Here is a 27909-nt window from a genome sequence, read left to right as displayed (position 1 = left end):
CCGGGGGTCTGGGCCAGCTCATGCTGCAGCTGAGGGGATGTGCTCAGCCCCATCACGTGTTAACATTAGCTTATCTGGAAAGCAAACAGTGGATGTTGGTTTGGTTTTCAAAAGCTAGTTCTGACGTAGGGGTTTGTTACGTTACTAACTTCATGTGCTATATAGTAAGTACGGTCTGTGTAGCATTTAATGTAAGAGAAGTTGTTTGATATTTTACAGATCAAACTTGGTGGATGCTTGCAGAGATGTTCTATGGTTTATCCTGGTAATCTCAGACTAACGCTTTTGCCACGTTCCTGGCTTCTGACCTGTCACAGCACCCGCTTTGGCCAAGTAGTTTGTGTCTGGCAGTGCAAGGACAGTAGCACGTGCAGTTATGTCACCGACTCGGTGGCTGCTGAAAGGGCAATTTGCTTAAAAACTGCTCTGGGTATAGCAGATGTGCCCATCCAATATGTTCGGTACACACAAACGTCCAGGAATCTGGCGGAATTGCATTCGTCCTGACACCCCCCAAGTCACATCTGACCAACTGCTTCAGTTGAGAAAAAAACTCTCAAATGCATGTTTATTGGGATTATTTGAAAAGCTTGCAAGGTCCAGGTACTAGCGGGCTGGCCTGGGTGATGCACGGAGCATTGCTGCGGGGAAGGGCCCTGGCACCGGCACTGCCGTGGGTGCTGCCCCGGCTCACTGCTGGAATAACCCACCGTCGAGGCCACTCCATGAGCTGCACCCGGGTAAGACATCTGGTGGAGAGTTTGTCCGCTTAATGAGAAGGAGAAGAGCTAGTTCAGCGCTGGAAAAAGGGCTTCCTTCCTCCTTGGCAGGCGAGCCTGGCAGCAAGGCATAGGCTTGTTGGGTTGATTAGGATTGCCATCAATAGGTAGTCCCATAATATTAAAGCAGATGTATCCACATTTGGCTGGTTTAAAGTAGCTTTTTAGAGACTGGCTTTTAGGATCTGATTTATTCACATAGCATCTGTATAATTAGATATTTGTCCTGTATTCAGTCTATGGTGCACAAGTAGCTGAATATGAACCTCTTCCTGGGGAGAGAGGAGAGAATATTAATGTACAAAAATGTAGGAAAACAAGTGTTACCTTTTGTTGCAGCCGTTACAAAAGAGACAATTATAAATTACGTCGCCTGGAGTTCAGCAGGTTGATCTCTAGCTCGATTTGGGATCCTGCAGAACCAAGACCAGAAACTGGCCACAGCACATGCCCCGTCTTTAAGTTTGTATAAAGTAAATATGGTGCAACTTGTTTGTGTGTTTATCCACATCTGAACGAGCTTTCTGTGTTGGGGTTGTGTCCCTCTGGTCAGAGGGGTGGGGGGCTATCCCTGCGTGGGGGATTGTAAGAAACCTTTAGCTCGGCTCTGGTGTCTCCTAAAATAGAGCTGCCTTCGGGGAACGTAGCGGGGTTTGCTTCTCTTTTCCTTAAAGAGGAGAGAAGCTGGTTGAAAAAGGCTGGTGGGACAGGAGGTGGGGCATGTCCTCATGGGGCCTCTGAATGGAGGTCCTGGGCTCTCAGCAAAACACCCCAGCTGAGGAGAATTCTTCACATCTGGGCGTTCAGAGCCACTTCTCCACCCACAGTGGGTATGTTGAAGTAGCTGTGCTCAAGGATTTGTGTAAGAAGGATGAGATTATTCAAGTGACCCAGACTTAAGAGGAGTACTGGCTGTTTAGTCATCTTACTTGACATTTTACCATTATCCGTATCAATTTGTGGCTGCAAGCTTGTCGTCTAGCAGATAGCTTCCCTTTCTTTGCTCCTCTGCTGTGGACCTCAGTTACAGTAGTGTCAGGAACGTAATGTGACTGCTGTCTCTTCCTTCCAGCATCCAGAAAAAATCTGGGACTTTCTGGAAGGTCTGGTTCCAGACACGAAGTGTGCCAGTGGTGGTGCCGCTCTGTTGGGATGGCATCCATTGGAGCACCCCTGGCTGACCGAGGAGGATGCTCAGCAGCTCACTGAGGCCCTTTCCAAATTCTTTGTCTTGAAAGTCTCTCTGGAAAAGCAGAGACCTGCTCCCTCCTCCCCTCCTGGACCAGGAGAGCTGGCCTCACGAAAGCTGCAGAACCCGCCGTTCTGTCTTTCATCATTATCTTCTGCTTCTGTTTCTTTTTCTAATTCTCTTTAGATTTCTTGAGTGTTTCCTCACCCTCTTCTGGAATTTGCTGCTGGGATCTGATACAAGAGAAGAAAGGAGAGAATGGAAACGGGTGTATATATATACCAGAATATTGCAATTCTGTCACAGAAGTGACAGAAGCCTCACATGGTGTCTCTGCCCGTTGACCAGTTGGCCATACCGTGGCTGGGGGCTGGGCCAGGGTGAGCAGTGGTGCAAAGGGAAAATGGAACAGGAGGGCCCTAAGGGAAATTATTAACTTCAGTAATGCTGAAGTAGCTGGATTCTGACAGGGTGGCCACGTAACCTGGCACCCTATGCTCACTGTGTCATGCTACGCAGGTGACATATTGACCTGCATTTGTCCCTACTTGGGTCTGTTACACCTGCTCAGCCTTGTTCTGCCTGCAGCAACCTAGAAGATGCTGAAAGAACGATGCCTGACGCAGAAGGTGCTGAAATGATGTGCTGCCAGAGCATTTTATGCATCTTTATGTTTTGTGTCTTTTAAGAGTCCCCTTCCCTTTGGCCGTGCTCCTTCTGGGTCCATTGTCACACTGTCCTTACCAAACCAAAGGTTTAAATACTCATCCTCGACCCTTTACTTGGAAAACGAGCCCCTTTGGGGCAATGGAGAGGACGCGAGGGTTAGGCAGGGCCGCGGGGAGGCTGCGCCTGCTCCCCGGCAGCGGCGCGGGGCGGTGGGCCATGCTGTCCCCACGTCACTCCTCCCCGCCCACGCCTCGCCTCTCCACGCTGCCAACCTCTCATTAAGACGAAGGACATAATTGCAGCATTGCCGGCACCACTCTGTGGCAAGGGCTGGAAGATGCCGGCGCTGCCTGATGCCCACCGGCAGGTGGGTGTGTGTGGGGAGCTGCTTGGCGGCACAGATGCAGGCGCGGGGGTCTGCAGGGGGTCATGCACAGCTGCACCTGCCACAGCCCCCCGCACCCTCGCACCGGGCTGGCCGGAGCAGAATCCTGACGGCAAATCCTCGTCTTTGTCAGCGCCGAGTCCTGCCGGGGAGCTTGGCACTCCAGCGCCCCGCGGCCACAACAAAACCTGGCGCAGAACAACCACTTGCACCTGGTTCAGTGAAAATCCCCGACGTGGCTATGTCAGGGCCAGATGCAAATTCATCGAGCGCTGCGTTTGGAGATTAAAACACCAACAAAGATTTCATTTTTTTAAAAGGCTGCTGCTTGTCAGATAACTCCCCTCATATTTTTAGTGGTTTGTTCTTTCAATGAATGGGCTCCGGCCAGCCAGGAGCCGGGCTCGGGCCACGTGGCGGCTGGGGACGCGTTCCCAGCTGTGACAGTGCCCCAAAAGAAAAGTGGGAGGCTGGGGGGACTGGATGGTGCTGCGGGGCCCTCCCCGGTGGGGCTGTGCTGGGAGCTGCTGGGGCAGGGGGGTGCGGGAAGGGGTGAGTGCGGGACGGAGGGCTACCATAGCCTTGCCTTGCATCATTTCAGAGCCCTGCGGGTAGTCGGCATCTCACCAGTGGTGTTCCTAGGCTGTTCTTAACGCTATGAATTTTATGTAAGATATATGTTTCTATCTCTGAAAAAGAAAAAAAGGAAAAAAAAAAAAATCCAGGACAATCACAGGTTCTCGAGCGAGGCAGGAAAATATATTAAAATTATCTCAATGTACGTGTCAAATGCAAATATGATATGGTGAAGTAATTAATTTTTATTCTCATGTGTTGAGAGTTATAGTTACGGGCTTACTCCCTGCAAACCGCACTAACTTCTTATCAAGTTCCGTACAGTATATTTACACCGCAATTTTCCCATTCGGGAGAAGGAAAGCACTGATATGACGGGATCCAAATTAAGTTGGACCCTTCCCCGCCTCAAGGTTGCAAAACCCAAACCGCAATCATCTGCGGTCATTTCCATGACATGTTGGTCGCAATTCAAGGCTTGCTTCCCAGAGTCGTGGCGCTCTCTCCATTTCCATCATCTATTGACATCGACACGTGGAATTTGTAGAATTATCTAGTGCCAGTCAGGAAAAAGCTTATTCTGCTGGAGTGAGGGGATTGTTTCCGTGGCAGGAGAGCGATTAAGTGAGATGATTTAAAGGTCCATCCAATCTAATTTTGTGGTAACATTTGTACTAAAAATGTAATGCCGGTTGTAGAACTTGTATGGAGCTGTGAAGCCACAGCTTTTATTAAGAGAGAAAATACCGTATTTTGCAGTTTGCAAATGCAGAAGGGAAGAACAGGCTTTATTTCTAGAAGTCTATTAGAAACACCAGAAGGGTGGTGGTTGGTTTTCTTTTTTCTTTTTTTTTAATAAATGATCAAAGGACGTTGTTGTTTTTCACCTCTGGAGCATTAAGACGTACATTTGTAGGAAGTTGGGTTTAGAAAGTGGATTTGCTGGCATAGGAAATGTTCCGCCCATCTGCACCGCATTCGAGGAGGGTTCGCTCTGCCTTTCTGGTGGGGCGTTTTGTTGCTCGTTGACCTGCAGTCGTCGGGATTTTTGGCCTTACGTATTATACGCGGAGGGTGGTTTAAAGGTTACAAATGTGATCTTGTCAGATTGACAGCTAACTGTTCTAATGAGGAAAAAATCCTCAAAGCATGAAATTTGAATGAAATGTGTGATTATAATTCAAGTACTGTTTACCCAAACCTCTGGGGACCTCCCGAATAAATGCAGAACAAGTGAGTTAGATAAACCTCTGCTCGTTCATTCCTCCTGGTTTGCATGTCGTCGTCCCCCCCACCCCCCCTTGAGCATCCGCAGCCCTGCGTGCCCACCCTGCGAATGGGGGTGGAAAGTATGAAAGGAAACTTTGCCGTCACCCAAGACGACATCTCGGAATTACTATCACCGTCTCTTTGTCGTTGGTTAATCCTGTATGTGGCACGTTACCACGCCGAGGAGTAAGGAAATAGGTGCTTTGAATTATTAAAGTTGAGGCCAGAGACTGGCTGTATGCTCGGATGGCATTTGCTTCGGCATATGCAAATGATTTAGTTTCATTTGGGATCAATTCCCAGGGGCCCTCCTTTCCTGTGATGCTTTGAATTTGGCAAGCTCAAGTGAGTCCCGAGTTGGGGGGGGGAGGTGGGTGTTTTGGAGGGGGCGTACCCCCCTTTCCATGTTCCCGCATTCCCCATGCCCCTCCATTCCCTACGTCCCCCCCCATTTCCCATGCCCCCCCTTCCCCATGTCCCCCCATTCCCCATGCCCCCGTCTCCATCCGTCTGCGCTGGGGACCGGGGGGGGGGGGGCACAGGGTGCTGTGCGGCTCGGGGGGGTGCCTGCAGCAGCGCCCGGCGGGACGGGGCCGCCTATTTATTATTTAAAACCCTGTTACGGGGGAAAAAAAAAAATAAAAAGAAAAGAGAGAGAGGTGGGGGAAGGGAGGGGGAGGCTGCGCGGGGCTGCGCGGGGCGCGGGCGGGCCGCGGCAGCTGCGCACAATGCTGGGAGCGCGCCAGCAGCACGGACAGATGGCGGAGTTATTAGATGTGCATCATACGATTCCCTTCCTGCCACTCGCTTTTTAATCAAATTAAAACAAAAAAAAAAAAAAAACCCACAACAGAACCCAGCCCCCCCGTCCCCCCCTAACCCGGGAGGCGAGCGGGGGAGCGCGCAGGGAGGGGGAGGCAATTAGGCGCATTTGCATTCCGCGCGCGGCCGGGCCCGGCTCCGCGGCCCCGCGGGCGGCCGGCGGGGAGCGCGCGGGGCAGTGCGCGGGCGCGGGGCGGTGCGCGGGGCGCGGGGGGGGGGGGGGGGGGGGAGGCGCGCAGCCTCCGCCCCCGCGCGGCGAATGGTCTCGCCCTGCTTTGCATATTGAGCGCGCCTGGCCCGGCCATATGGGAACATGCGAGTGGAGGAATTGTTGTGAAAAAAGGGAGAGCGAGTTTGAAATAAAAGTTGTGAGAGCGGGAGCGGAGGGGGACGGCGGCGGCGGGACCATGTACTGCGCATACACGATCCCCGGCATGGGCGGCAACTCTTTGATGTACTACTATAATGGGAAAGCGGTAAGCTGGCGCGGCAATTAAAGGTGTAATTTGGACAAGTTTTATGGTGGCGGGGACGAGCATCCTCGGCGCTGCCAGGGCCCGCGGCGGCCGGCCGGTGGGGATGCGCCCGCCGCCTCCCGCCGCCGCTCCTCGGTCTCTTTATTTAATTTTATTTTGCTTGTATGGGGGTTTAGGCTCTTTTCTTATTTTTTTTTTTTTTTCCCTTCTTTTCTTTTATTTTTTTTTATTTTATTTTTTTTTTTTTTTGGTACGGCCGAGAGCCCGCCCGCGCTTAGAAGTTTGAGCTTAAAGTCAAAATAGCGCAAAGCAAAAATAAAAAAAAAATTAAAAAAAAATGCCGAAGGGGAAGGCGGGAGCAGAGCGGGGCTGCGCGGCCGCGGAGCCAGCGGGGGTGCGGGCTGCGGGGCCGGAGCCCTGCGCCAAAAGTAGCCTTAAGATAACGGAAAATAAGGAAAAAAAGCCCCATTCCCGCCTGCCTTGCAATGACTTCGGTCCTTCCCCCCCTCCCAACAGAAACGCTTTATTTAAGAGGGGGGAAGGAAAAAAAAAAAAAAAGAAGTGTCTGGTATTTTGTGCATAACCCCAGCAGAAGGTTTATACTTGCCATCTGGAGGTTTATTTTTTTTCTCTGGCTGGGTCTTGGGAAGGAAAAGTATTTCAGTATATTTTAAAATATTTGGGGGGGGGGGGGGGGAAGAGGGGGAAGGGCGAGGTAAGGAGGGGAACTGTTGCTTGAAGGGAGAGGAAAATAAAATTTGGAAATGCTGGGAAGTGAGGGCAGCGCGTGGGGGGAGCAGGCTCCGCAAACTGCTCCAGTCTGTGTTCTTTCAACTTTTCTTTCGTTTCATGTGATACCAATCAGGGCAGCGTAGTTAGGCCAAAAGGGAACTGGCGGAGTTTTAACCCAGGCCCGCTTCGGATGGAGCAAACTCATTATCCCGCCCGGGCGTGTGTGCCTGTGGAGGCATGTGTGCCATAGACCAGCGGCTGTTTATAATATACCCAGCTCAAATTGTTTCGTACGGAAAGCCACTCTCATGAATGAACATCTGTTTGAATAACTGAGATTTTTTTACTTTTTTTTTTTTTTAAATATGCTTATTGGCGAGAGTTGTGGGCCTCGTCTTTTGTTTTGAATATTTTGCAAATAACGCATCGTGGTAATGCAGGACACTTGGTGTGGAGGGAGAAACTAAGGTAATTTGCGGGGGGAAAAACAGTTGAGATTTAAAAATTTACAAAAATGCAACAACATAAAGCTTTGTAAATTTATGGCAGCGCTTCCCCCCCTTTTATTTTTTTTTTCTAAATTAGTTATTCCTATTGCAAATCTGTTAAGGCTACACCTCAAGCCTACCTGACATTCAGATGCATGGCAGGGCCAGCCAGCCTCAGTAGCTTTACAAGCAAAAGTTCCTAAACGCTGCTATTCATCCTCAGTAAGTAATAAAATCCTGGCGACAGCAGCCTGTTTGCAGGACGCAGCGATGCACAGCGCTTGCACAGCGGCAGGGCTACGGTAAACAATTTTCAACACTTAGACCAACTTCATTATTCTGGGGATTTTTCTTCGGGGGGGGGGGGCGAGCAGGGCAATGGAGGTGGGGGTGGGAGTTCGGCTTTTCCTTTTGTTTTGGGGTTGGGTTCCCGCCCCCCCCCCCTTCGTTCTATGTGTGTCTTTTTTTTTTTTGGCCGGTTTCTTTTTCCAACTAAGTAAAGCCAGGAAGGAGATGCCCGGCCTGCCGGGGGCCGTGTTGGGGAGGCTTGGGCCGGAATGTCGCCCTGTTGTGCCAGCCGCCTGTTGTGCTGACATAAAACTGTGGAACTTAGAGGGCTCGTAAAGCCCCCTCGGCCACCAGGCCCTTTCCCCTGCCCTTTGTGTTTTGGGGAAGGTGGCAATGGTAAAAAGCAGGCTCACCCTGCGCCCGAGCTGGTTATAGGCACCAGTGGAAGGGGTTCGTGGGGGGCAGCCTGGCCTCAGCGCCGGCAGAGCACAAAGGGCGGCGAGGGTCCCTGGGCTGGGGGGGCACCCTGGCAGCGCTGCCCTCCCGGGGCTGGGGGCACCAGCCGAGCGAGGGGCTGGTGGGAGCCGGGGGCCAAGGCTGGCCCCGCAGCCTCCGGAGGGGGAGAAAGTATCCCTGCATCCACTTGCCAAAGGGATTTTTGGTGGTTTATAGAGCTGGCATTGTTCTGGCTCCGGTTCCGCATTGTGCGGCTCTTGACGCGGTGCCAGGCAGCGTGCGGCGCTCGGGGATGCCACGCCGGGATTGCTCCGACACCTCGGCGAAAGGACCGCGGCTCTTGGGGCTGCCGCCTGGTTGTGGGGCTGCTCTCGCGCACAGTTTCCTTGCACAGGAAAGATAGAGTTCAGAATTCCTCCTTTCACACACCCCCACACCCCCACCCCCCCACCTTTTTTTTTTTTTTTTTTTTCTCCCCAGTGACAAGTCAATTACTTGTTTAAATTCAGTTTGAACTCTCTGAACTGCGAGCAGGCAGCGGAAGCAGGTCTTCCCTGGGAATAAACAAAAGGAGGAAAAAATGCAAAATCATTCCAAAGCCCTTGGACTCAAAGTTGCTGTGGGAAGAGGAGTGCAGTTGGGTGCAGGAGTCATAAAAATGGCTGGAAAAAAATGAAACTGCCATTAAGTGCAAGGTTTGCAGAACAGATTTTCTGTAACTTGCTTTTTTTCCCCTCGCTCGCAGGGCATTTTTGGAGAGCTTGCTCTGTGGGAGAGCACTTTTTGCCTTTAACTGTTTTCTGATGTTCATCGGTAAGAAATCTTTTCCTTGACATCTCTTGCAATAGAGGATATTTGTTTTAGAAAATGGTAAAACAATAGCAAAACTGCCAGTGTCAAATAATAAAAGTGTAAAGATAAGCTGGTGCTCGGGGATTATGTTGACGGTGTACCATATAAGTGTTGGGCTCTGATTCACTTACCCCCTCCCCCTAAAATATTACAAAAAGGATGTTTTGGCAGAGGAGTTGGAAGTGGGCACTGTTATCTGTGATTAACTAGGTTAACACTTCGATTACGTTGGAAGCAGTGAAACGACAAGAGCCATTTTTTCCCCCCTGAGCCTTGCTCCTTGTTACCCGAGGCGTGCTGTGATATTTTAGGATTTGCATTACCTGGAAAGGGGATGGATGCAGGATTACTGTCTAAATTTGATTTTTGGAATTGCTTATTTTCAATTGCATCTCACTGAGATTTTAATAAAGTATTATTTGGTCATAGACATTATATGGAGATGCATGGAACTATAAAGAAGAAATTATGGCAAATGAAAATGAAAAACAAAAGTGGCAAAATTTTCTTTTAATGGTATCTTAAGATCCCATCATCAGCTCCCGCCATGTGCATGTGTTAAATCATATAGGGAAACCTATAATTATTGTAATTGCTCTTTTTGCTTTATCCTAACAAGCTTCAACCCATCTCACAAACTAGTTGTTTTGAAATAGTTATTTGTTAAGTCATCAAATCACAAAAAGTAAATGCTAATGAGTTTTTCCTGTTTACATTCTGTCTGCTATTCTTATTATAAACCTTTTCAACTCCATAAAGTTCGTAGATGAAGATGAATGCTCCGTGGTATCATTCCTGCTAATAGGCTAGGCCAAAGAGTGTAATAATTCCATGTACCACGCTTAATAATGACAAGTGAGGAGTTGTGAATGGCACGAGGCTGGCGTTGCTCTGGGAACGGCGCGGGGAAAGTTTTCTTTTGGAGCACAAGGAGGAAGAAATCTTGAAATCAACATAAGAGATGCCTGTACTTGCCCCCGTTGGGCTGAACCGGCAGTAATTCAGCGTGATGTTTATGGTGCATCTTTGTTTAAAGAAATGTCAGCGTTTCGCTGGCTGGAAATATTGGAGCACTGACACACAGCTCATAAAAAAAAAATATTTATTAGCAAAAGTTACAAGATACTCGAAACTCTTTCTGAAGGGTAGGGATAGATTTTTGTGACACAGTAACGCTGAATTTACAACTCCTCTGTCAAATCTCATCCACATACGGGTAGCTCAGGCTTTGTGATGTGAAATCCATATGTGCATGTAGATACGTCTGTATATAAAAATGCTTACTCTTTTCAGGATTGTGAGCAGAAGCCAACATTTCTAGAAGGCTTTTCCAATTGTTGTGGGGTTTATTGAAGGGCTGTATGTTTATATCAGAAGTTAATATAATCTTGTAGGCTCCCTACCGATAATAAGAAAACAAGTTTTTTCTGAATTATAACTATGTGCATAAAACTATAAATACAGATCGTTATGCGCACAGGCGTTTTGACACAATCGGTGGGTTTGTGTGTTACGTTCTGGAGGAAGGGGAGGGAAGCAGAACGAGTTTATTCAGAACCTTTTGAGACTGCAGAAATAACCAGCACTGGTTTTAAGGGTCAGGATACCTTGGCATGCAATTAAAATTTACGGCGGGCTGGGCTGATCGCTTTCTTCCCTTCGTATGTGATGAAAATATAAGTGGCCCGGTCTTTGCAAAGCTGGATTTTTCCAAAATATTTTTGGAATTATGAAAGCTTAGTATTCTTGCAGGATGTTACGTTGAATCTTAGTTTTAAATATGCTTTGCATATGCTGATCAGAAATGAACTTCACCTTTTCATCTGTGCCAGTTTGGAAATTATTATGGTGGTTGTTTTTTGGTGTGTGTGTTTTGTTTTTTTTTTTTTCCCCTCAAAACGAAGTTATAAATAGAATTTTATTTTATTTGGTTATAGATTGATGGTAGACATGGAAAATGATGTTAGGGTGTTGACATCTTATAATAGCATGTGTTATGAGCTGCTTTTTTGTGGGCAGGGTTGGGGGGGTTAACAAAAGATCTGATGGCTGGTGCAGTCTTTAAATACCTTTCCAATTGATCTACAGGAAATTGTGCAGAAGAATTGTTTGTTTCCTGTTTCAGTATAAATCTGGTTTGCATTATACTTGGGTTACTGTAAAATTGCTGTGGCACTTTGGAGACATGGGATTTGCTTATTTTGCACAGGGAATTTATTTTGAAAAGTGAATTTTTTAGCCTGCGTTGGCTGCTTTCTGGTTCTATGATATTGTGTTGCTAGTGGAACATTTTTTTAGAAGATCTTTTTATTTATTTATTTATTTATTTTTAATTGCTCTTTGAAGTTTGCAGCCTGACGTGGTGCTGGGAAAGGTTCCTGCGGTGCAGTGCCTGTAGCCCGGTGGGGAAGGCAGCAGGCGGTGGGTCAGCCTTCCTGCAGAAATAACAAAATACTGGGGGAAGAAGGTACCTGCCTGGAATCGCCTGCCCTTTGGATGGTGTCTTCTTTCTTTTCCCTTTTATTTTTTTTTTTTTTCTTTAAAAAAAATGGCTGGGGGAGGGGGAGGGAGTTTTTTGTAGTGATGATGTGATGTAGTGAGGACTTGGGTGCTGCAGTGGTGCCCAGCCCTCCGGCTGCCCTCCTGATCCTGCCGCCGACTGCACCACGAGCACCGCTTCCAACGGTTCGGGTGCTGTATCCATCCCTCCGAAATTGCAGTGCCACATCCCTTTCATGTGGCATTGCCAGTGCTCGGTAATAAAAATCATGGTGCACTTCTGCTGAGAGTCAGGTCATGTCCAGTGAGGAGCTGTGTTTAACTGACGTTGGCTGGTGTGCAGCCCCTGGTTTCGCCTCAAAAAGTGTTTGTGTTGTTCTTGTTCGGTTCATCAAAAGATCTGCTGTCGCGGATAGCCGAGATGATTACGTCAGTAGTGATCTCTCCCTCTGCTCGGCTCCTTGTTACGGTGGAGAAATTCTCAGGCTCATTAAAAAGTTGCTGTGAGCCCCTGTGGGTCGTCTGGGAAGGTGGTGTTCTCAGACCTTGGCAGGTAGCTCGAAATATTTAGCATCTGGCTTTGTTCTGGCAGAGCAAGTCAGGATCCCCCCAAAAATCCAAGAGATTTCCCTGGAATATGCTTCTCCCCAAAAATTCAGGGTGGGTCTTGGTTTTCCCCAAGTTGCTGAATTTCTAGATCTTCACTTGTAAGTTTCTGGGCGGGTGGGTGTGTTTGGTTTTTCCTTGTTGTATTTGTGTGGGGTTTTGTTTGTTTTTTCTTGATTAAGTGTTGTTACAATGTTTCTCTCCTGTAAGTTAAAAAGGGGGTTTTCGAGTTGAAAGTTGGCTACAGGAGGAGCAGGACCAGACCTTGGGTCTTGGGGGATTTGTCCTTTTGTGCCGTGGGTTGTTTCCTAAGGCTTCAGCCTCAGCTCGAGATGCTCTTAGCTTTTTCCCAGGCAGAGGTGTCCACGGGAAATGCAACACGCGGAGCACGGACCTTCCATCTTCATTTTCAACTTGCACGCAGGCAAATGCAAATACACTCTGCAGTTTGCTGTGTATGATTTGCTGACTTGAGCTCTGAATACTTTCCCCTATAAGGACTTTAGTTTTGCCTATAAAATTAATAATACTTAAAAAAAATAATAATAATACACACACAAAAAAAAGCCAAAGTGAACCACAACCAACCCTCCCTAAAGTTTGAGCAGAGGAAATTTCATGCACCTGCAGAGCTTTATTAGGTGTCTGCACAGGAGTGGGACTGGTGTGAGAACTCATGTGCACGATATCAAATTGTTCTTGAAACCAGGTACCACGCTTTTTGTAATAAAAAGCAGCTGAAAAGAAGAAGAGGGGTCTCTAGCCCCCGGCTTGTGAGGCTTTGAGCTGGGGGCTGCCTGGCTTGGGGGTGCCCATGCCCAGCACCCCTCACCTGGCTCTCCGGAGGGGTGGCCACCGTGCAGAGCCCGGCGCATCCCCGGCGTGGGGGCATGGTGCCGGTAATTGGAGGGGCCGCCGGGGGAAGGTTGTTCTGCAGCTGCTGCCATTGTAGCCGAGTCGCGGATGAAAAGAGGCTGGGAACAATCCCGGCTAACATTTGACTTGGCTTTTTCACCTCTGCCAGGCGTAAGGGTGAGAATGGCAGAGCAGCCGCCGGCGTGCACCAGCCGCGGCCCTGACAAAGGGGATATCCGTGGTGAAAAACAGGGCTTCCTGCTTCAAAAATAGCTCTTTGCTCACCGAGTGGCCTTTCAGAATTGCCGTTAAAAAGAGTTTACCCAGCATCTGGTGAATCATCGTTACTAAATTCTGTTTATTAGCCCGTACGCTGGATTCCTTTTTGCCCTGAAATCCGTGATAGCAGCAGTTGTACCTCCTGGGAGAGACAGTGCACAGGTAACTTGTCCTTCAAGGACAACCTCATGGAAGAGGTCTTGTGCAGTGCATTTAGTGACACACACACACCCCTTTTTTTTTTTTTTTTTTTTTTTTTTTTAAAAAACCCAAACTGAATAATGCTGAATTACTTAATGGCTTTCTAATGAATAAACCAAACCAAACTGACTTAACATGCATATTTAAACCCATTCAGTTAAGTACTGACGTGATTAAAATAATCAAATGTATTACTTAAAAAATTAAAAAGGGTGAGTTCTGCACCCCGTTATTTTATTGGCGTTTAAATAGAAATTGCAGAAATGTTTACATTCCTAATGGCATGAGGAAGCTCAGCTGACATATCGGAGGGAGAAAGTTGATTGCCCAGCATATTATTACTGCTGCACCTGTCATTACAGGGGAGTGAGCGGCACGGGGCACAGGGGCTGCATCCCCGGGCTGCCTTTGTGAGCAGTGGCAGGGCTGGAAGGGACCAGAGGGGGATCTGGAGGCTCGGTTTGCTTTTTGCAGTCGAGTGATTAACAGGCTTTCAGAAGTCTTGCGCAGCTTAGAGAAAAAAATAATCTGCAAATACAGGGAGAGGTAGTACTCTTTGGTACCTGCTGCCTGAGGTCCCCACAAGCAAATGCAAGTGCAGAGAAAGGGGGGGGGGGGTGTGTGGGGGTGTGTGTCATGTGTGCATGGAGTGCACACTGTTACATAAAATGAGAACCTGTATTTTCCAAAGGATTTGTCCTGAGATCAGCAGAGAGCATTAATATAGGTGGGAATCCCGGCTAGGTAAGGCTAAAAGTGCTTTAATACAGCTGCTGTCAAGTGGTGCTTTTCTGCAGGGTGTGTTTGACCACAGCTGATCCTGCGCACCCGGGGTGCTTGGGTGCTGGCCCTGCCGTTGGGGGGTTCCTTCAGCCGGGCTGTGCCACTGGACCCCCAGGGCTTACCTGGTTTTTCCTCTTCTTTTCTGCATTTTAGCTAAATATTTGTTACCGTGCACTCAGCTTCTTGCAGTCGTCAGTGTGATTGTCGGGAGGGAGCATACAGAAATATCCCAGTTCAGCTGCTCTTAAACATTGCGCTGCCCCCGTGTAAAACGGGTAGAACGTAAGAGTTGAAGAAGAAATGATTAAGCTATCAGTGTCTTTTAAGTGGTGGTTGTTTGAGGTGCTTAGACAATTACAGATTTCGAGTTACAGAACGATTTGAATTCCCGTGATTTCTGAGCACCTGATACATATTGCGTCTTTCTTACATCCCCTGCAGCTTCGCAGCAAAACGCTTGCGTAAATCCATCCTCACTCTTGCCGTAGCTATTGGACTTGAGATTTTTCAGAATTAACGCTGTTTCCAGAATGAAAAAAAGACTGTTCAGCTGTGGCAGAGGGGAGGGGGGTGGGGTGTAACCAGGAAACCAAATGTATTTCTTGCCGGTTTAAACCTCGCCAGTGCCTATGCAGACAGTAAATCCCTCGCATCCACAATCGTCACAGTGCGGCTCAGTGCCAGAGCCCGTTACGAGATGTCCGTGTGCTCCCGGTGCCAGTCCTACGGGAAGTCTGGCTGGCAAAGGGAGGTACGAGGCTGGCTCAGCCATCTTCCCCGCCGTTACCTTTGCAGCGCGTCCTTGTGCGCCGTTCGGGAGCGGGGACAGCTGCGAGGCTCAGAGCGGTGGCAGCTGCCAGGATGCCAACCCGATTTTCCTATTAACACCTGAAAGAGAGACAGGGTAGCGCTGCAACCTGAAATAAGGTAATGTAAGCTGGTCGGCAGCGCCTCGGGATAGCGATCCCGCTTCCCAGCAGTCACACGGTGAAACACAACCCTTGCTTGACGTGTACGGTGGGAGCCCGCGTGCGGTCCCAGGACCCCTCGCAGAGGGTGCAGGGAAGTTTCTGGGGCTCCTGGGCACGTTTAGTCACCAAATGCAGTATCATGTTTTCTTTCTCCCCATTCCAAAGTTCCAGCTCATAAATAAAAGCCATCTCCAGAATAAAACTTGACGGTCGCTATTTTTATCAGAAAAACCACAACAACAACAACCAGTGTGGATGGGGGTTTTTTGTTTGACTTCCTAAATTAGTATTTTACAAACTGTTCACCATTTCAGAAGTTAAACATGTGTTTTCAGTGGTTCATTAGAATACAATGCTTTTGTGCTGTTCGACTTCAGGCAGAGTTTGGGTGCAAGGTGACTGGTCCCAGTTCAGCCCCAGGTCCCAGTGGCCAGTAGCCACTGTCTGTCAGGATGAGCTTTCTAGCTTTCTTCCTTTTTCCTTTTTTTTTTCTTTTTTTTTTCCCCCTTTCTCTTTTTTCCCCAGCCCATCCTTTCTCACACCAGTGGCACAAGCAGGGGGGGTGTGTGGGGGGTGTGTGTGTGTCACTCCTGATCATACAGCGGTGCAGACGGCCCCTGTTCAGCATCTCATGTGAGTGTGAAGGATTCATATACAGTACGGGCTTAGGAGAACGGCAGAGGAATAGTCGGCTTCGGCGTTCGGAAGAAATAAATAACCCCCCCATTCCTGGGGAGCACCGTCTCTCCTGGTTAAGGAATCTGGAGCGCCATGCCAGCACACATCTGTCTCATGAAGAAGGGCTGTTGATTCTGCCAAAGCCAAGAGAGGGCACCTTGTAGGGGAAAATAAAATTACACATGTATAGACAGCTCTGTAATGATCACTTCTGGCAGAAGCCTGTTTTTGATAATCCCTCTCGCCGCCTGAACCACACACACAGATCTGTGGAAGTCGGAATACGAAATAAGTTCTGCTGCTCCGATTGCACGCAGAGATCTGCCACAGTTTTGAGGTTGCAGTTGTAGATCTTCAAAAGACCTAGGCTGAGGTCTTTGATTTGGTATGCTATTAACTCATAGGATGGTAATTTGCTTTCAGTGTCTCGGTGTCTTATTTATAGCCTGAACTATTCTTCATAGCAACTTTTACTGTGCAGGGGGGAGGGGGAAAGAAAGATCCAGTAAATAAAATCACGCTACGTCAAACCATCCTTTCTGTGTGATGTAGCTCTGCATTTGATTTGAGAGGACATCTCAGCATTTTTAATTGTGTGGGACAAACTCCTCGATCCAGGGGGGGAGCAGCATGTCCTGCTGCAGGTACGGTGCTGGGGGCTGGCGGGGCTGGGGTCCTGGTGAGCCCTAGCCTGGGCATAGTGCCGCGACAGCCACGGCCTCCGTGGGTTTGGTTTAAAAGCAGATCGGCAATGCTTTCAAAGCACAACGGTTCTCTGATAAAAAATATTTTGGGGAAGTTCAGCAAGTTTAATGCAGAAGGAGGGGACAGTGACAACAGGGCTGCTGGCTCAGTCATTGCATTTCTGAATTGCCTTTGATGGGTGTTTAAATATTTTCATGTATGTGACTGTGGACTTGCACCGTTTGTAACGTCTTGGTGTCCATCTGTGATGTCCAGCCCTAATGTCCCAGTCACCCAGTGCAATTTCGTAAGGTATTAGGTACTTATGGTGAGCTGTCATTTGCAGAAAAAGCGATTTTTAATATATTAATTTTTTTTAATCTCCAGTAAGATGTAGACCAGATTCTCATATGCACATACACACATGCAGTGGCTTCGTTGGAAATATTCATGTACTTAAATCTGTGCATACTAAAACTCCCAGCTGGAGGAGATCCCAGGCTTCTTACTTGCAAAAAAGAAAAGGGACGGTAAATACAGACTTTCATCTGTGCGTTGATGTGTCTGCAGTTATCAGCACACGGGCGGGAGAGATTTCAGGTTGGAAGTCTTGAAAATGTCTGCCTTCAGTGCTTGCTTCAGAGGAGCTAGAGGGTTTAATGATTTGGTTCCCTTCCATGTTGGCCACAGACGGAACCATTAACCATTTGAGAAATGCTGGTGATGCTCTGCAGCGACGCCCAGTGCAATTAATAAAAGCCCTCTGCGGAGAGGCAGGCACGTTGCAGGGGCTACCTGTGCTGGGGTGAATGGTGCTTCTGTGCGATGGGGTCAGTGGGGGATTTAACCCTTTCGCTCCTGCTCCCCTGGGGCACAGTGCTGAGGAAGCCCTGCCCCTGTGGGCTGGCGCCAGCAGATCCCACCACCAAGGGCTGCCGAGCCCTGCTCTGTGATGGCAGGCAGCTTTACTTTTTTTGCTTTCCCTAGACACACAAGGCGTTCTAGTAATAATGTAAAGATCCATTTTTACAGATGGTCCGTGAGATAAATCCTTGAATTACTTTGATTCTTTCTGAAGCTCTGAGAAAGCACCCATAGTATTGTTTGGCTTTATTTTTAAAACGGAACTAACAGTTGTGCCCCCCCATCAACTGCAGACCCCAGGCTTTGCCCACTCCTCTTTACGTTTCAGCAAAGCAGCATACACCCCAAGGGAAGCTTGAAAGGTTTATTCCGGTGCTGATACCACAACAGAGATGTCCGTCGGTCTGGTGACGCCCATTTGCTAATAGGGAGTAATTGGTTTCCCGAGTAGCTCCTTTCCACTTGTGGTAGAGACACAGTTTTTTAAATACTGCTGTGTCAGAGTCCCAAGCCTGGTTCGTAACCGAATTTACTTTGAGGTACTGATTACTACAGCTAACGACTGCTTTATTAGAATAGGAATACCTTTGGCATGGCCTGTGGCTCTCAACTAACAAGCTAATCTTTCGCTGCTACTGGCAGCCTCTTGTAATTTTTAGGCAGGATAGTCATATTTGCATAAGTGCGTTCATATTTTTTTAAGTTGCATTTTGTACCTATCTAGTTTATCAGCTCCAGTGCTTCCAGAGTCTTTTCAGACACTCTTTTCTTGGTGAGACTGGGCATTGGGAGATAACAGTGTCGCAAAGTGGCAGATGCTTTATTCTGGAGCTCATGATGGTGTGCACAAACCATCATTTTTTCCTTGCAATAATTATGGTGTTAAGAGGCATTTGTGTTGTGCGCGCTCTTTCAGCTTGCACCATGTTTCGTTCCTGTTATGCAAATACCGCTTTAAACTTAGAAATGCCAATTTGCATTAATATTTTGGTTTCATATAGCTAGCTATTGCATTGCAAAAACAAGTGCATTTTAATGAGCATTTGGCAGAATGTTAAAGATATGGTACTCATTAAATTCTATTCTATGAAATGCAGTAGTTTGTAGCCAAAAATCATTAGGATAAAATATAATGCAAGTTAAGGCCACAAGTATAGCCTTCATCAAAGTGTGCTGCGGCTCTGTGGAGCTGCAAAGCCCTGGCGTTGCTTACTGCATCATGCAACCTCCTCTCCTTAGCTGCAGAGCAGGAGTACTGCGAACTGCTGGCACTTCTTAAAACCTGCTGGCTGGTCCCTGTGCCATCTCTCGGTGTTTCCATCTCTAACCTTACTGTTCTCAGCATGCTCCTGTTGGCCTCAGTTTGGTTCCTTTATAATTTATCTGATCCTGCGGACTTTTAAAAGACAAAAACACTAAATGGAAAAAGAATATTTCATTCCCTAATGCATTTCAGAGCCTAATTTTGCAGCCGGCGATTCATTAGGTGTAGGTTTCCTTTGGCATCCTTGGAGCAGAGTCACGCATGAATCAACGGTGCTGTCCCATCGAGGAAGGACCGCAGCATCGCCGCAGGTCAGCGGAGCTGCCCAGGAGACTCTTCTGGTCGGGGGGGACCTTTTTATAGAGTTTTCCATAGTTTGTCACACTTGAGCATGTACCTGTGCGTGCAACTACATGCAGAGGGGCACGTCTACCTGTGGCTGCCACCCTGCGCGGGTGCAGCACTCCCTCTCCCCAGCACCATGCCAAGCACCAAGAGCTCCTGGAGTTTGCTGCCCCCGGTCCCTGGTCCCTCTCGGCACGAAAATGCCTCTCCCTGGGAGACAGCTTCACCCCGTGGGAGGAGGGATGCGAGCTGGGAAAGCTTACCCTCCTCCAACACTTTTTTTCTCTCTTTAAAAAAATTGTTGGCGGATTAATATTGGAAATGCTTCCAAGGCTGATACTTGAGAAGCTGCTTTTCTGTAAGCTGGCTGAAGGAGGGCTAGGACAGGGTTAAATGAATTCCTTTCTTCATTACTCAGAAGTGATATAGACTTTTCTTTGACTAATGTAGCTTAATTAGTGGTCAATTAAAACTGAACATTGTTGAATTGAAGTTCTTTGATCAAAATCCTTGGCATGGTCTCCCTTTCTTTAACTAGCCACCATCTTGAATTCATTTGGAATCAGTAGTGTAAACAAGTTTAAAACTGGTTCTTTTATAAGAAGTCAGCAGGCTTGTATAGCTGTGGTTTCTTTCTTTTCCTTTTTTTTTTTTTTAACTTCTGTAGGCGGCAATTCAAAGCAGCGTTAAATGAAAACAGTGCTACACCCTGAAAAGTGCATTTTTCAAAAAAGAAAGTTGCATTAATTAATCAGGATTCAGTGGCTCCTCCTTTTCCATTTCTCATCATAATCTGTATTTTCTCTCTGGTGAATAATTTCGTTGTTATCTGAAATATATCTTGTTTCATAATTGGGCAGCAGTTGTTCAGAGCGTGTTCGGGGACTCCACAATTGACAAGCGAGCAAAAACAAAATTGGCAGAGGGAGGAACGTATTTTAAAACCAGTACAGTGCCTTAGGTTTAGTTGGAGAAGTGTAGCTTTAACTTCTGGTGGTGGCGAACAGCAGGAACTTGGGAAAAGACTTGGTGCATCAGTGGTAAATTTTGCTTGAGAGGTTATTTTAAGAATGACATCTTGGAAGGTTTCTGGTAAGCGAGTGTTACGCTCAAGACGGGCACAGCTGAGATGATGGTCATGATGTGTCCTCTGAAAGTATTTTGGCTTACATTTTTATTGTTTACCTAATAGTTCAGTCCTTTCAGCAGTATGCTTGAACAAAGATAAAGATGAAAATGCTCAGTCATGGTGAAAAGCTTTGTGAGGAGTCATCTTCAACTGCCCAGCTTTGTCAAAAGCTAAATCGAGCTAGAGTTTAGAATTAATAGAATGGCTCTTGGTGCTGGCAGTGAATAAAGTAGATTTTAAAACAATGTTGAGGTTTTGATCAGCAGGCTTCTCTTTATCATATATCATACAGATGAAGCAGGCTGAGATTTTCAAAATACATGTATTTATCACTAGCTTTCCTCTAAATGCAGGTATTTAAGCTACAGTATGCGTATTTCTGTAATACCTCAACAATATTATTTAGCAACTAAACTCTGAAAGGAAACGATGTTTTGGGGGTGTTTTGTTTTGGCTTTTCTGTTGGTTTTTTTTTTGTTGTTGTTGTTTTGGTTTGGTTTTTGTTTCTGTAAGTTTTTCAGCTGTTGGGTAGGGTTTCCTATCCATGTCCTCGCTGGTTCCATCCACCTGCTCTCGCGCTGCCCAGGTCAACCGGCGTCCATGGCTTTGACTCGCAGCCCCAGATTTTGGTGTGTTTGAGTATGTGACACTGTCCATGCTTGTAAGACTAGATTCTCGAGCTTGTGCCTGGGCTGTTTTGTGTGCCTAATTTGTGTGCACAATTACGGTGATTGCATAGCCCGGCTGTATACAAAGGATTACGGAGCAGCGGCGCGGCAGAGTCACGGGCGCAAGTGCTTCATTTACATGCAGTCATGGTGATGGGGAAAACACAACTCTGAGTGTGTTTGAAAATCAGACCCCGAGAGTATCCTTCATTCAAAGTGCTTTTTAAATGCTAGCAAACTAAACTTCTCAAATACAGCTGTGTGCAGCTTGGGCTGCGAACCAGTGGAGCCTTTAGAGCAGCGTGATTTTTTTAAGGTTTTTTTTCTTTCCATTTTGAATCTTCACATGACAAAGTTTGAGTTTGAGTCACACGCAGATGAACTCAAATCTGCATGCCAGCCCTCTGAATTTCCCATGGTCACACTTAAACCATGCAGATTCACGGTCCTGATCCTCTCGATATTAATCAGGTTCGCCCAAAAGCGCTGCCCCTGCCCAGCACGAGGTGCGCTGCGTAGGTGGCAGAAAAGCTTGCGGGCTGCTTTTCAAGTGCGGTTCTTCCCCCCCAAAACAAGATTCAAGGGATTGGAACCTCTGATGCATTTATTTAAACGTAGTAGTGCTGCGTGGACTTGGGCAGAGCCTAAATCTTTGTCACCTGGTCCAGCACTCGCTGGCCTCTGAGCATCCCCTTCCGACCTGCTCCACCAGCCTCATGCTTTTACCTTGTCTTTTTAATCAAAATATTTTATAACTGAACTCTCCCGCTGGAGATGAGGATAAAGTTTAAACAAATGAGTTGCATATTTCCTAACTGCGGCTGCCTTGCTCTGGGCTTTAATTGTAGGATGGACTAGGAGGAAATTGCTCTGCAGCAATGACATGAACAGATTTCTTTCTTTCTTTCTTTCTTTGAATGATGGCATTTTCAACTTTTAATCCCTTTCATCAGAAACTGGGTGAAAATCATAGTCCTAAACAATAATTAAAATAAAATTTCCATCTCTTGACAGAGAGAGAAATTGTTTATAGTAAATGTGCCTTTCAGCCTTCCCTCATGCCTTCTCCCAAAAGGGCTGATTAGGATGTAATAATTGGGGATGATAGCAGGAGGAAGACGACAATTCCATTTAATTAAAGATAATTTATTTTACTTTAACTTGGTGATGTCCCACATGAATAAGAGTAGATTTAGCAGATAGATTTATTAATGGGTACTGACATCTCTGCTGACATAAAAAGCAAACATTTTCTTCCCTCATTGTTTTTATTGTGTCTCGGCACCTGAAACCGCTGTCACCCCACTTCCCGCCGTTCCCGGAGATGAAGACATTTCCGCAGAGGGCACAGCTCGTGATTCATCACCCGAGGTGGGTCTGAGGCGCTGGGTTCAGCCCAGGACCCACCTCTTCCGAAAACTCACGCCACAGGAAGGCGCAATCCAGCCTGGGCTCCTTTTTGCTCGTCACTGAAACCTTCATTTCCACCGGAGCTGGTTGAGTAGCCAGTTGTCCTGGAGTTTTCCGCAGTTCATGCAGGGTACCGGGTGAAATCCCGGCTTCTGGTGGGGTATGCAGGGGGTGCACCCACCCCTCTGGGCACAGGGGCGGGCTGGAGCTGGGGCACAGGGCACCTGATGGCAGTCCTGGTGGGTAGTAGAGGAGTTCATAGCCAATTTCCCGGGGCTGCTCCGTCAGACTTCGTCCTGAACGGGGGCATTTCCATCCCCAGCGCTCTCCAGTGAAGCATGGTTTCCTTTGGGTTGTCCCAGTCCCTCCCAGTGTGCCCAGCTCAGCCTGCGTGCCGCTGGGTCTCCAGCCCACCGCTGTCAAGAGCTTGTGTCAGGACTTTAGGCAAACAGATAAGGTCTAATTAATGATTGTAGGTGCTTGAAATTAGTTGATCATGCTATGCTAGGTAGGTAATGGCCAGAAACACTGTAAGATTGCAAAATTAAGGCTCTTTTCTTGTGGAGAGATTTGAGAGGAAAATACAGGCAGATGTCTGATACATTCACTGTCTCTGCATGTATTTGTAAACAGAGCATAGAAAATTAAAAAACCCAACACAAAACGGTTCTTGAAAAATGCAGGGGAGAAAAGGAAGTTGGAAAGCAGATCCCAAAAGAAGGAATCTGCGTGAAATAGTTATTTTCATAGTCTCTGTCTCTTCTGGGACCTCCTTTACTAAAAACCTGAATGTTTAAAAACACGCTATCTTACATGAAATGTGAGTAAGATTTCACGTATGGAAACTGCCCCCGGAACTCAGCCAAGTGGCACCTTTGTTCTTTTCATCATCACTTTTATTTCTATTTTCCCATTCTTTTTCCTCTGCTCCCTCTTTATTGCTTTTTGGAGGTCTGGCTCTGCCTTGCTGAGCAGCTGCAACTGTGAAAATCCTGGTAACTGAAGGGCATTGGCTTAATTTTTTAATTTTGTCCCATCTCTCCGGTCACAGCCCTGGTTCTTTGTGTTTCTTCCTGCCTACCCCCTCCCAGTTTTGGTCTTTTGCTTCTCCTCCTACATGTGTCTCCTGCTGCTCTCTGTTGCCCTCTGCATCCTCGGGGTCCTTCCCTGAGCCTCACTGCAGCGAGTCCAGTCTAGCCAGTGCTTACCATGAGGGCTGTGTGCCGGTTTACCCCAATCGGGGAAATTAGCCAACACTCTCCCTCCGCTCTCAGGTTGCCAGCTCCTCATCAGCTTTTGTGGAGTCAGCATCTCCAAAAATATAGAATTTCCTCGTTTCTCTGCAGCCTCTGTTACATCTTCTGTGCTGGTGTGTGTCTCCATCCCTTCACCTGCGCACTCTCTGGATGCCAGCAGGGCTGGTGATGGCGGGGTCATGTCTCGAAGAAGCACGACCAGAGTGGTGCTGAAGCCTGGAGCGCCCTCAGGGCAGGTCTCTGAGTCTCAGAGCCTCCCCTGCTCCTGTCCCTGTGACCTGGTGGAGGCTGATCCACTTGTGCTCACATCCATGTGACCTGGAGAAAGAAAGAAAAAAAAACCCGCAGATGGCAAAGCCATGCCCAGCTGCAGGTCGCTCAGCTGCGCTGGCGGCTTTGTGTCGGACGCTGCTCTGATTCTGCCCAGCTTGGCCAGTCTCACTGCTGGTGGTGCCAGGGACCCCGGGCATCCCCCTTTGCTTTGTTCCTTCTGTGATACACGCTCAAAACCAAAAAACAGTCCAGGGCTACTTAGTTATTAAATGGACAAATAAGTAATATTTTTTTTCTTGCTCTTCGTTTCTGTCTGCTTTGTTTTCCTCTTTCCCATCCCTGGGCCTTCCTCTTGCCGTAGGTGGCCATCTCCCAGTTTCTCCTTCGCCAGACTTTGGTGTTCTCAGTTGGGCTTGACAATCTGCAAGGGCTTTTACAACCAAAATGATTCAATGACTTTCCTTTTCTTGTTGCTCTCGCTCTTCTTTTTCTTTCTCTGATGCCTGCTGGAAAAAGCTGTGCTTTGGTGGGACCATTTGATGAGCTCTGCCGACATCCCAGAAGAACGCTGCCAAGTTAGAGCAGAATTCACCTGCGGTCCCAGACCTCGCTGTGGGTGGAGGCACTTGCTCTTGCATTGCTTTGGTAATGACCTGGGACAGCTGCATAATGAAAGAAATCAGAGCCCGAATAGAAAATCTCCAGGTCTATTTATGTTATTGTTGCTTTTTTAGCGTGTGTATTGCTGCACAGGAATGACATAATGTTGTAAATTTTTTTAAATTTTTTTTCCTCTAAATTAGTTGACCCCTTTTTAACTTTGGGTGTTCACGAGATGCAGTTATTCAGCAGTCCCATCTGGAAGACATTTTAACTGAACAGAATCTGCCGACTTAGAGGATCTTATAGGGTGGGATAAGGAAAAAAAGTCAGGCAGCTAATGTTTAGGGTATGCTGAGTGTGGGGCAGCTCTTTGTGTGAGCAGCAGTTCCTGGTAGGAGCGGAACAACCAGTGCGCAGCAAATAGGTGGTTTGTTCCAGATTTCAGTGTTTCACCTCAAAACGAGCTGTGGTTTGTAAAACTGGCACTTTGTGGTGGCTTTTGAGTTGACTTCAGGCTTCCTGAGTTCCTACTTGATGGTGTTTTTGCGCGGATGAGAGGCAGGGCTGCAGCGGGAGGGGACGGAGACCTTCTGCCGCGGCTGGGCCGGTCCTGCAGCACAGTGGTGCTGGTGGGCATGGGGCGCACAGCACCCCTGGCACAGAGCCTTCTCTGAGAGGCCTTTCGGCACAGGGGGCTGCGCTTAATGAGCCTCACTCAGAATTTTTAATAAGCACGAGCAGCGGGAGAGGAGGCCATCACGGGAGCGAACCCGCCGCACAACCTGCAGTGCAGGGCACGCGGTGCATGGTGCGATGCACGGCGCGGTGTGTACCGGAGAGCCGGCGTCGAGGGATGGCCGTGGCGCAAGCAGCGATGCGAAGGTGGTGAGGGTCGCGCTCAGCCTCCCACCTGCACTACCCAACCTGTGTTGTTAACCCCGGGCAGCCCCCTGCCCGCCCGCGGGCCCTGGCGGCGGGGGCGGCGTGCCGTACAGGTGGTTGCCCTGCCCATGTACACTTGCTTTTCACGGCGCACCGTGCACTTAGCGGCTCAGCGGGACCTGCCATTTCATACCCCTCGCGGGGCCAGGGGGTGGTTTGCATGTGCTTTTCTGTGTTGGGGCTCATATGGTCTCAATTACCATTTGATGGCAACGCCAGGCCCGAGGCCTTTCGCGTGTTTGTCCTGTGAGAAAGATCTGGAAGAGCCGACATCTGGTTTTGATTGCTGCAATTGCAGGTTGATAGAATAAACGCAGGGTGAGGTGGGTGGGTTTTCCTTCCGGCCCCTTCCAGGCCGGGCTGGTAATGTGCTTCACTGGCGGGGCTGCGCTTTTCATCAGCGCCCGCCACCCCCGCGCCCGCTCCTCTTCCTCTCCCCCCGCTCACCCGCAGCAACATGTGGCCGAAATTAGGGACCTGTGGTTTGAAAAGTGCCCTTCTGCTGGAAACCTGGAACAGGTCAGCCCATGGAAAGGGGGGTCTGCTCCTCGCACATATTAAAGTACAGATTTATTTTTAATTTTTTTCTTAACAAAAAGCTGGGGAAATTCCCGCCTAGCCTTGCAGGGCCCGTTGCTGATCTGATGGCAGAGCTGGGAGGAGTGACAACAGCAGCCGAGTGTGCCCCTCAAGCGGTTGTAAAAGAAGGAGTAGTGAATTTATTTTCTAATTACTGTTTTTTAAAAACACTTTCATTTTTAGCCTTCCTGATAAGAGCGTTTCCCTGGGCGCGCTCAGGCTGGGGACCGCACTGCTAGAGCAGCTCTTCCCCTGCCGCTGCCCGGGGCGTTGCCCCGCTCTCACCTGCCGCCCGGCACGTGGGGACCTCCTGGGCCCTCAGCAGCAGTCCCGGCTGCAGGAATGCCGTAGGAGACAGGTTGTGATGAGAAGGTTGCTGTACCTGGGAGCACAGAGAGTGGTGGCCAGCCCTGGGCTGGCTGGCGGTCAGCCCAGATGGAGGAGCCGGTGGGTGCCACCAAGGCGGGGGTCGGTGGGAAGAGGTGGCGTTGCGTGGCCGGCACAGCGGGCTCAGCGAGGCTCCTGCCACAAGTGCTGGATGCTGGGGCAGGTACTCGCTTAAGAGAGTTTTTCCCTCTGTGAGAAGCTGACATCTGCTAATGCAGAGCAGCTTGTTCCAGCGAGCAGGTTTATTCTTCCTGACAGCTCTGATAGCCAGTACGCTTTGCCATTTGGTAATGGACTTATAATTTAATAAATGTTCTCTTTGAGATCTTAATTTTAAAGGAGTTTCACCGTGTATTTCAAAGTCTCTGGACTACTGATTGATGGGTTTATTCTCTTTCGCAAACATTTCCTCCTAGCAGGTACCTATGAAAGTCGCTTGCCCTTGCGTACGGAAATAAGCTGCTCTCAGTCACAGCCGTGTTCTACAGCTTGTGCTTTACGGTTGTGCCGTGTGTGCCAGGTAATAGATTTTTCCCAATTTCACCCTGTGTGTGAAGGCTGGGATGGGGCTGCCCGTGCCCCGTCACGCTGATGCAGCCCTCGCACTCGAGGGATGCCCTCCCGTCCAGCCTGCCTCATGCAGAGCATCTTGTCAGTGGGGGAAATGGAGACATGTTCCAATCTGAGGGGAAATCTGAAATATTCTGGCAATGGTATAGCCAGTACCTGCGAGAGGACAGGTGGAGGGAATTGAGGGGAAGAGCCAAGGTGGAAGCCAAAAAGAAAACCTTTCACATCTCCTCGCTCGAGCTGGGTTTGCAAACACCTGCAGCCAGCTGCCCCCCAGCTCCCTGATGGAGCAACTATGGGGGGTCGGGGGACCGGCCCGCCCCGCAGAGCCTCAAAGCTGGAGGCATCTCCTGGTACTGGGCAGGTGCACACATCCCCACTGGCGATGTCTGTGAGGGGCAGCCGCATCCCTGTCCTGGCGGGGTCGGGATTCCTCCCCCCCAGCCTGTGCCAGTACCAACCAGCACGCCCCCGGTTACTCCGTAGCTGACATCCTGACTTACTAATAGGCATTGTCAAAGTTGGTTATCATTTATTTGATGGACTCTGGATCCCCAAGGCTTGAGCACGGCGCCACAGGCAGAGGGCACGCGCATGGTCCAGCCCACCCGCGAGCATCAGGGATGCTCAGTGCGGCTTGGCCAGAGGCGTTGGGGCAGTGCCCGCCGCATTGACACCTCTGCAAACCACATCTCCCAAGTACTGAAAAACTAAAGATGTTGGAAACGTGTTCACAGGACAGTGAGCTTTCCGGAAGAATCAAAGAAGAAAAGGTGTTTGGAACTTGCAGGCAGGCTCCCAAAAATGGCAACAATGTGATAATTTTTTTCATCATGTCACATTACAGAATGGCGTGTTTTTCCCAGATCATTATTCATCATCTCTTCAAACCTCCCAGCATGAGTCAGAGTGATTTTCTAAATTCAGGCTCTCTTTTAAGAATATTAACGTCTTTTAAATCTGTAATATATTTTCTGTCAAATCAGAAAGTCACTTGTACTCATCTACAGTTTACTCTCTCTTGCCTTTTAGGAGACAGCATTTCACCATTTTTACCAGTGCCATAAATTTAAGCCATTTTA

General features: G+C 48.4%; 1 protein-coding gene across 18 annotated transcripts in view; it reads left to right on the top strand.

Annotated features, from left to right (window-relative positions):
- TCF4 (transcription factor 4) overlaps window positions 1–27909 on the top strand; it is a 239941-nt gene that overhangs the window by 164179 nt on the left and 47853 nt on the right. For 2 of the 18 annotated variants that reach the window (XM_040579827.1, XM_040579821.1), the window contains exon 1: window positions 5980–6165. The exons of 13 other annotated variants lie outside the window; for them this stretch is intronic. In XM_040579827.1, the coding sequence (XP_040435761.1) occupies window positions 5995–6165 (171 nt within the window). In that variant the 5' untranslated portion in view covers window positions 5980–5994. Of the gene's footprint in view, window positions 1–5977; window positions 6166–8809; window positions 8943–27909 lie in introns of those variants that run through there. 3 more of the 18 variants (XM_040579824.1, XM_040579820.1, XM_040579825.1) reach the window with 3 other exon arrangements.

The sequence above is a fragment of the Falco naumanni genome, chromosome Z (genome assembly GCF_017639655.2).
Source record: "Falco naumanni isolate bFalNau1 chromosome Z, bFalNau1.pat, whole genome shotgun sequence".
Lineage (NCBI taxonomy): Eukaryota > Metazoa > Chordata > Aves > Falconiformes > Falconidae > Falco > Falco naumanni.
This window is presented reverse-complemented; position numbering and strand designations above follow the sequence as displayed.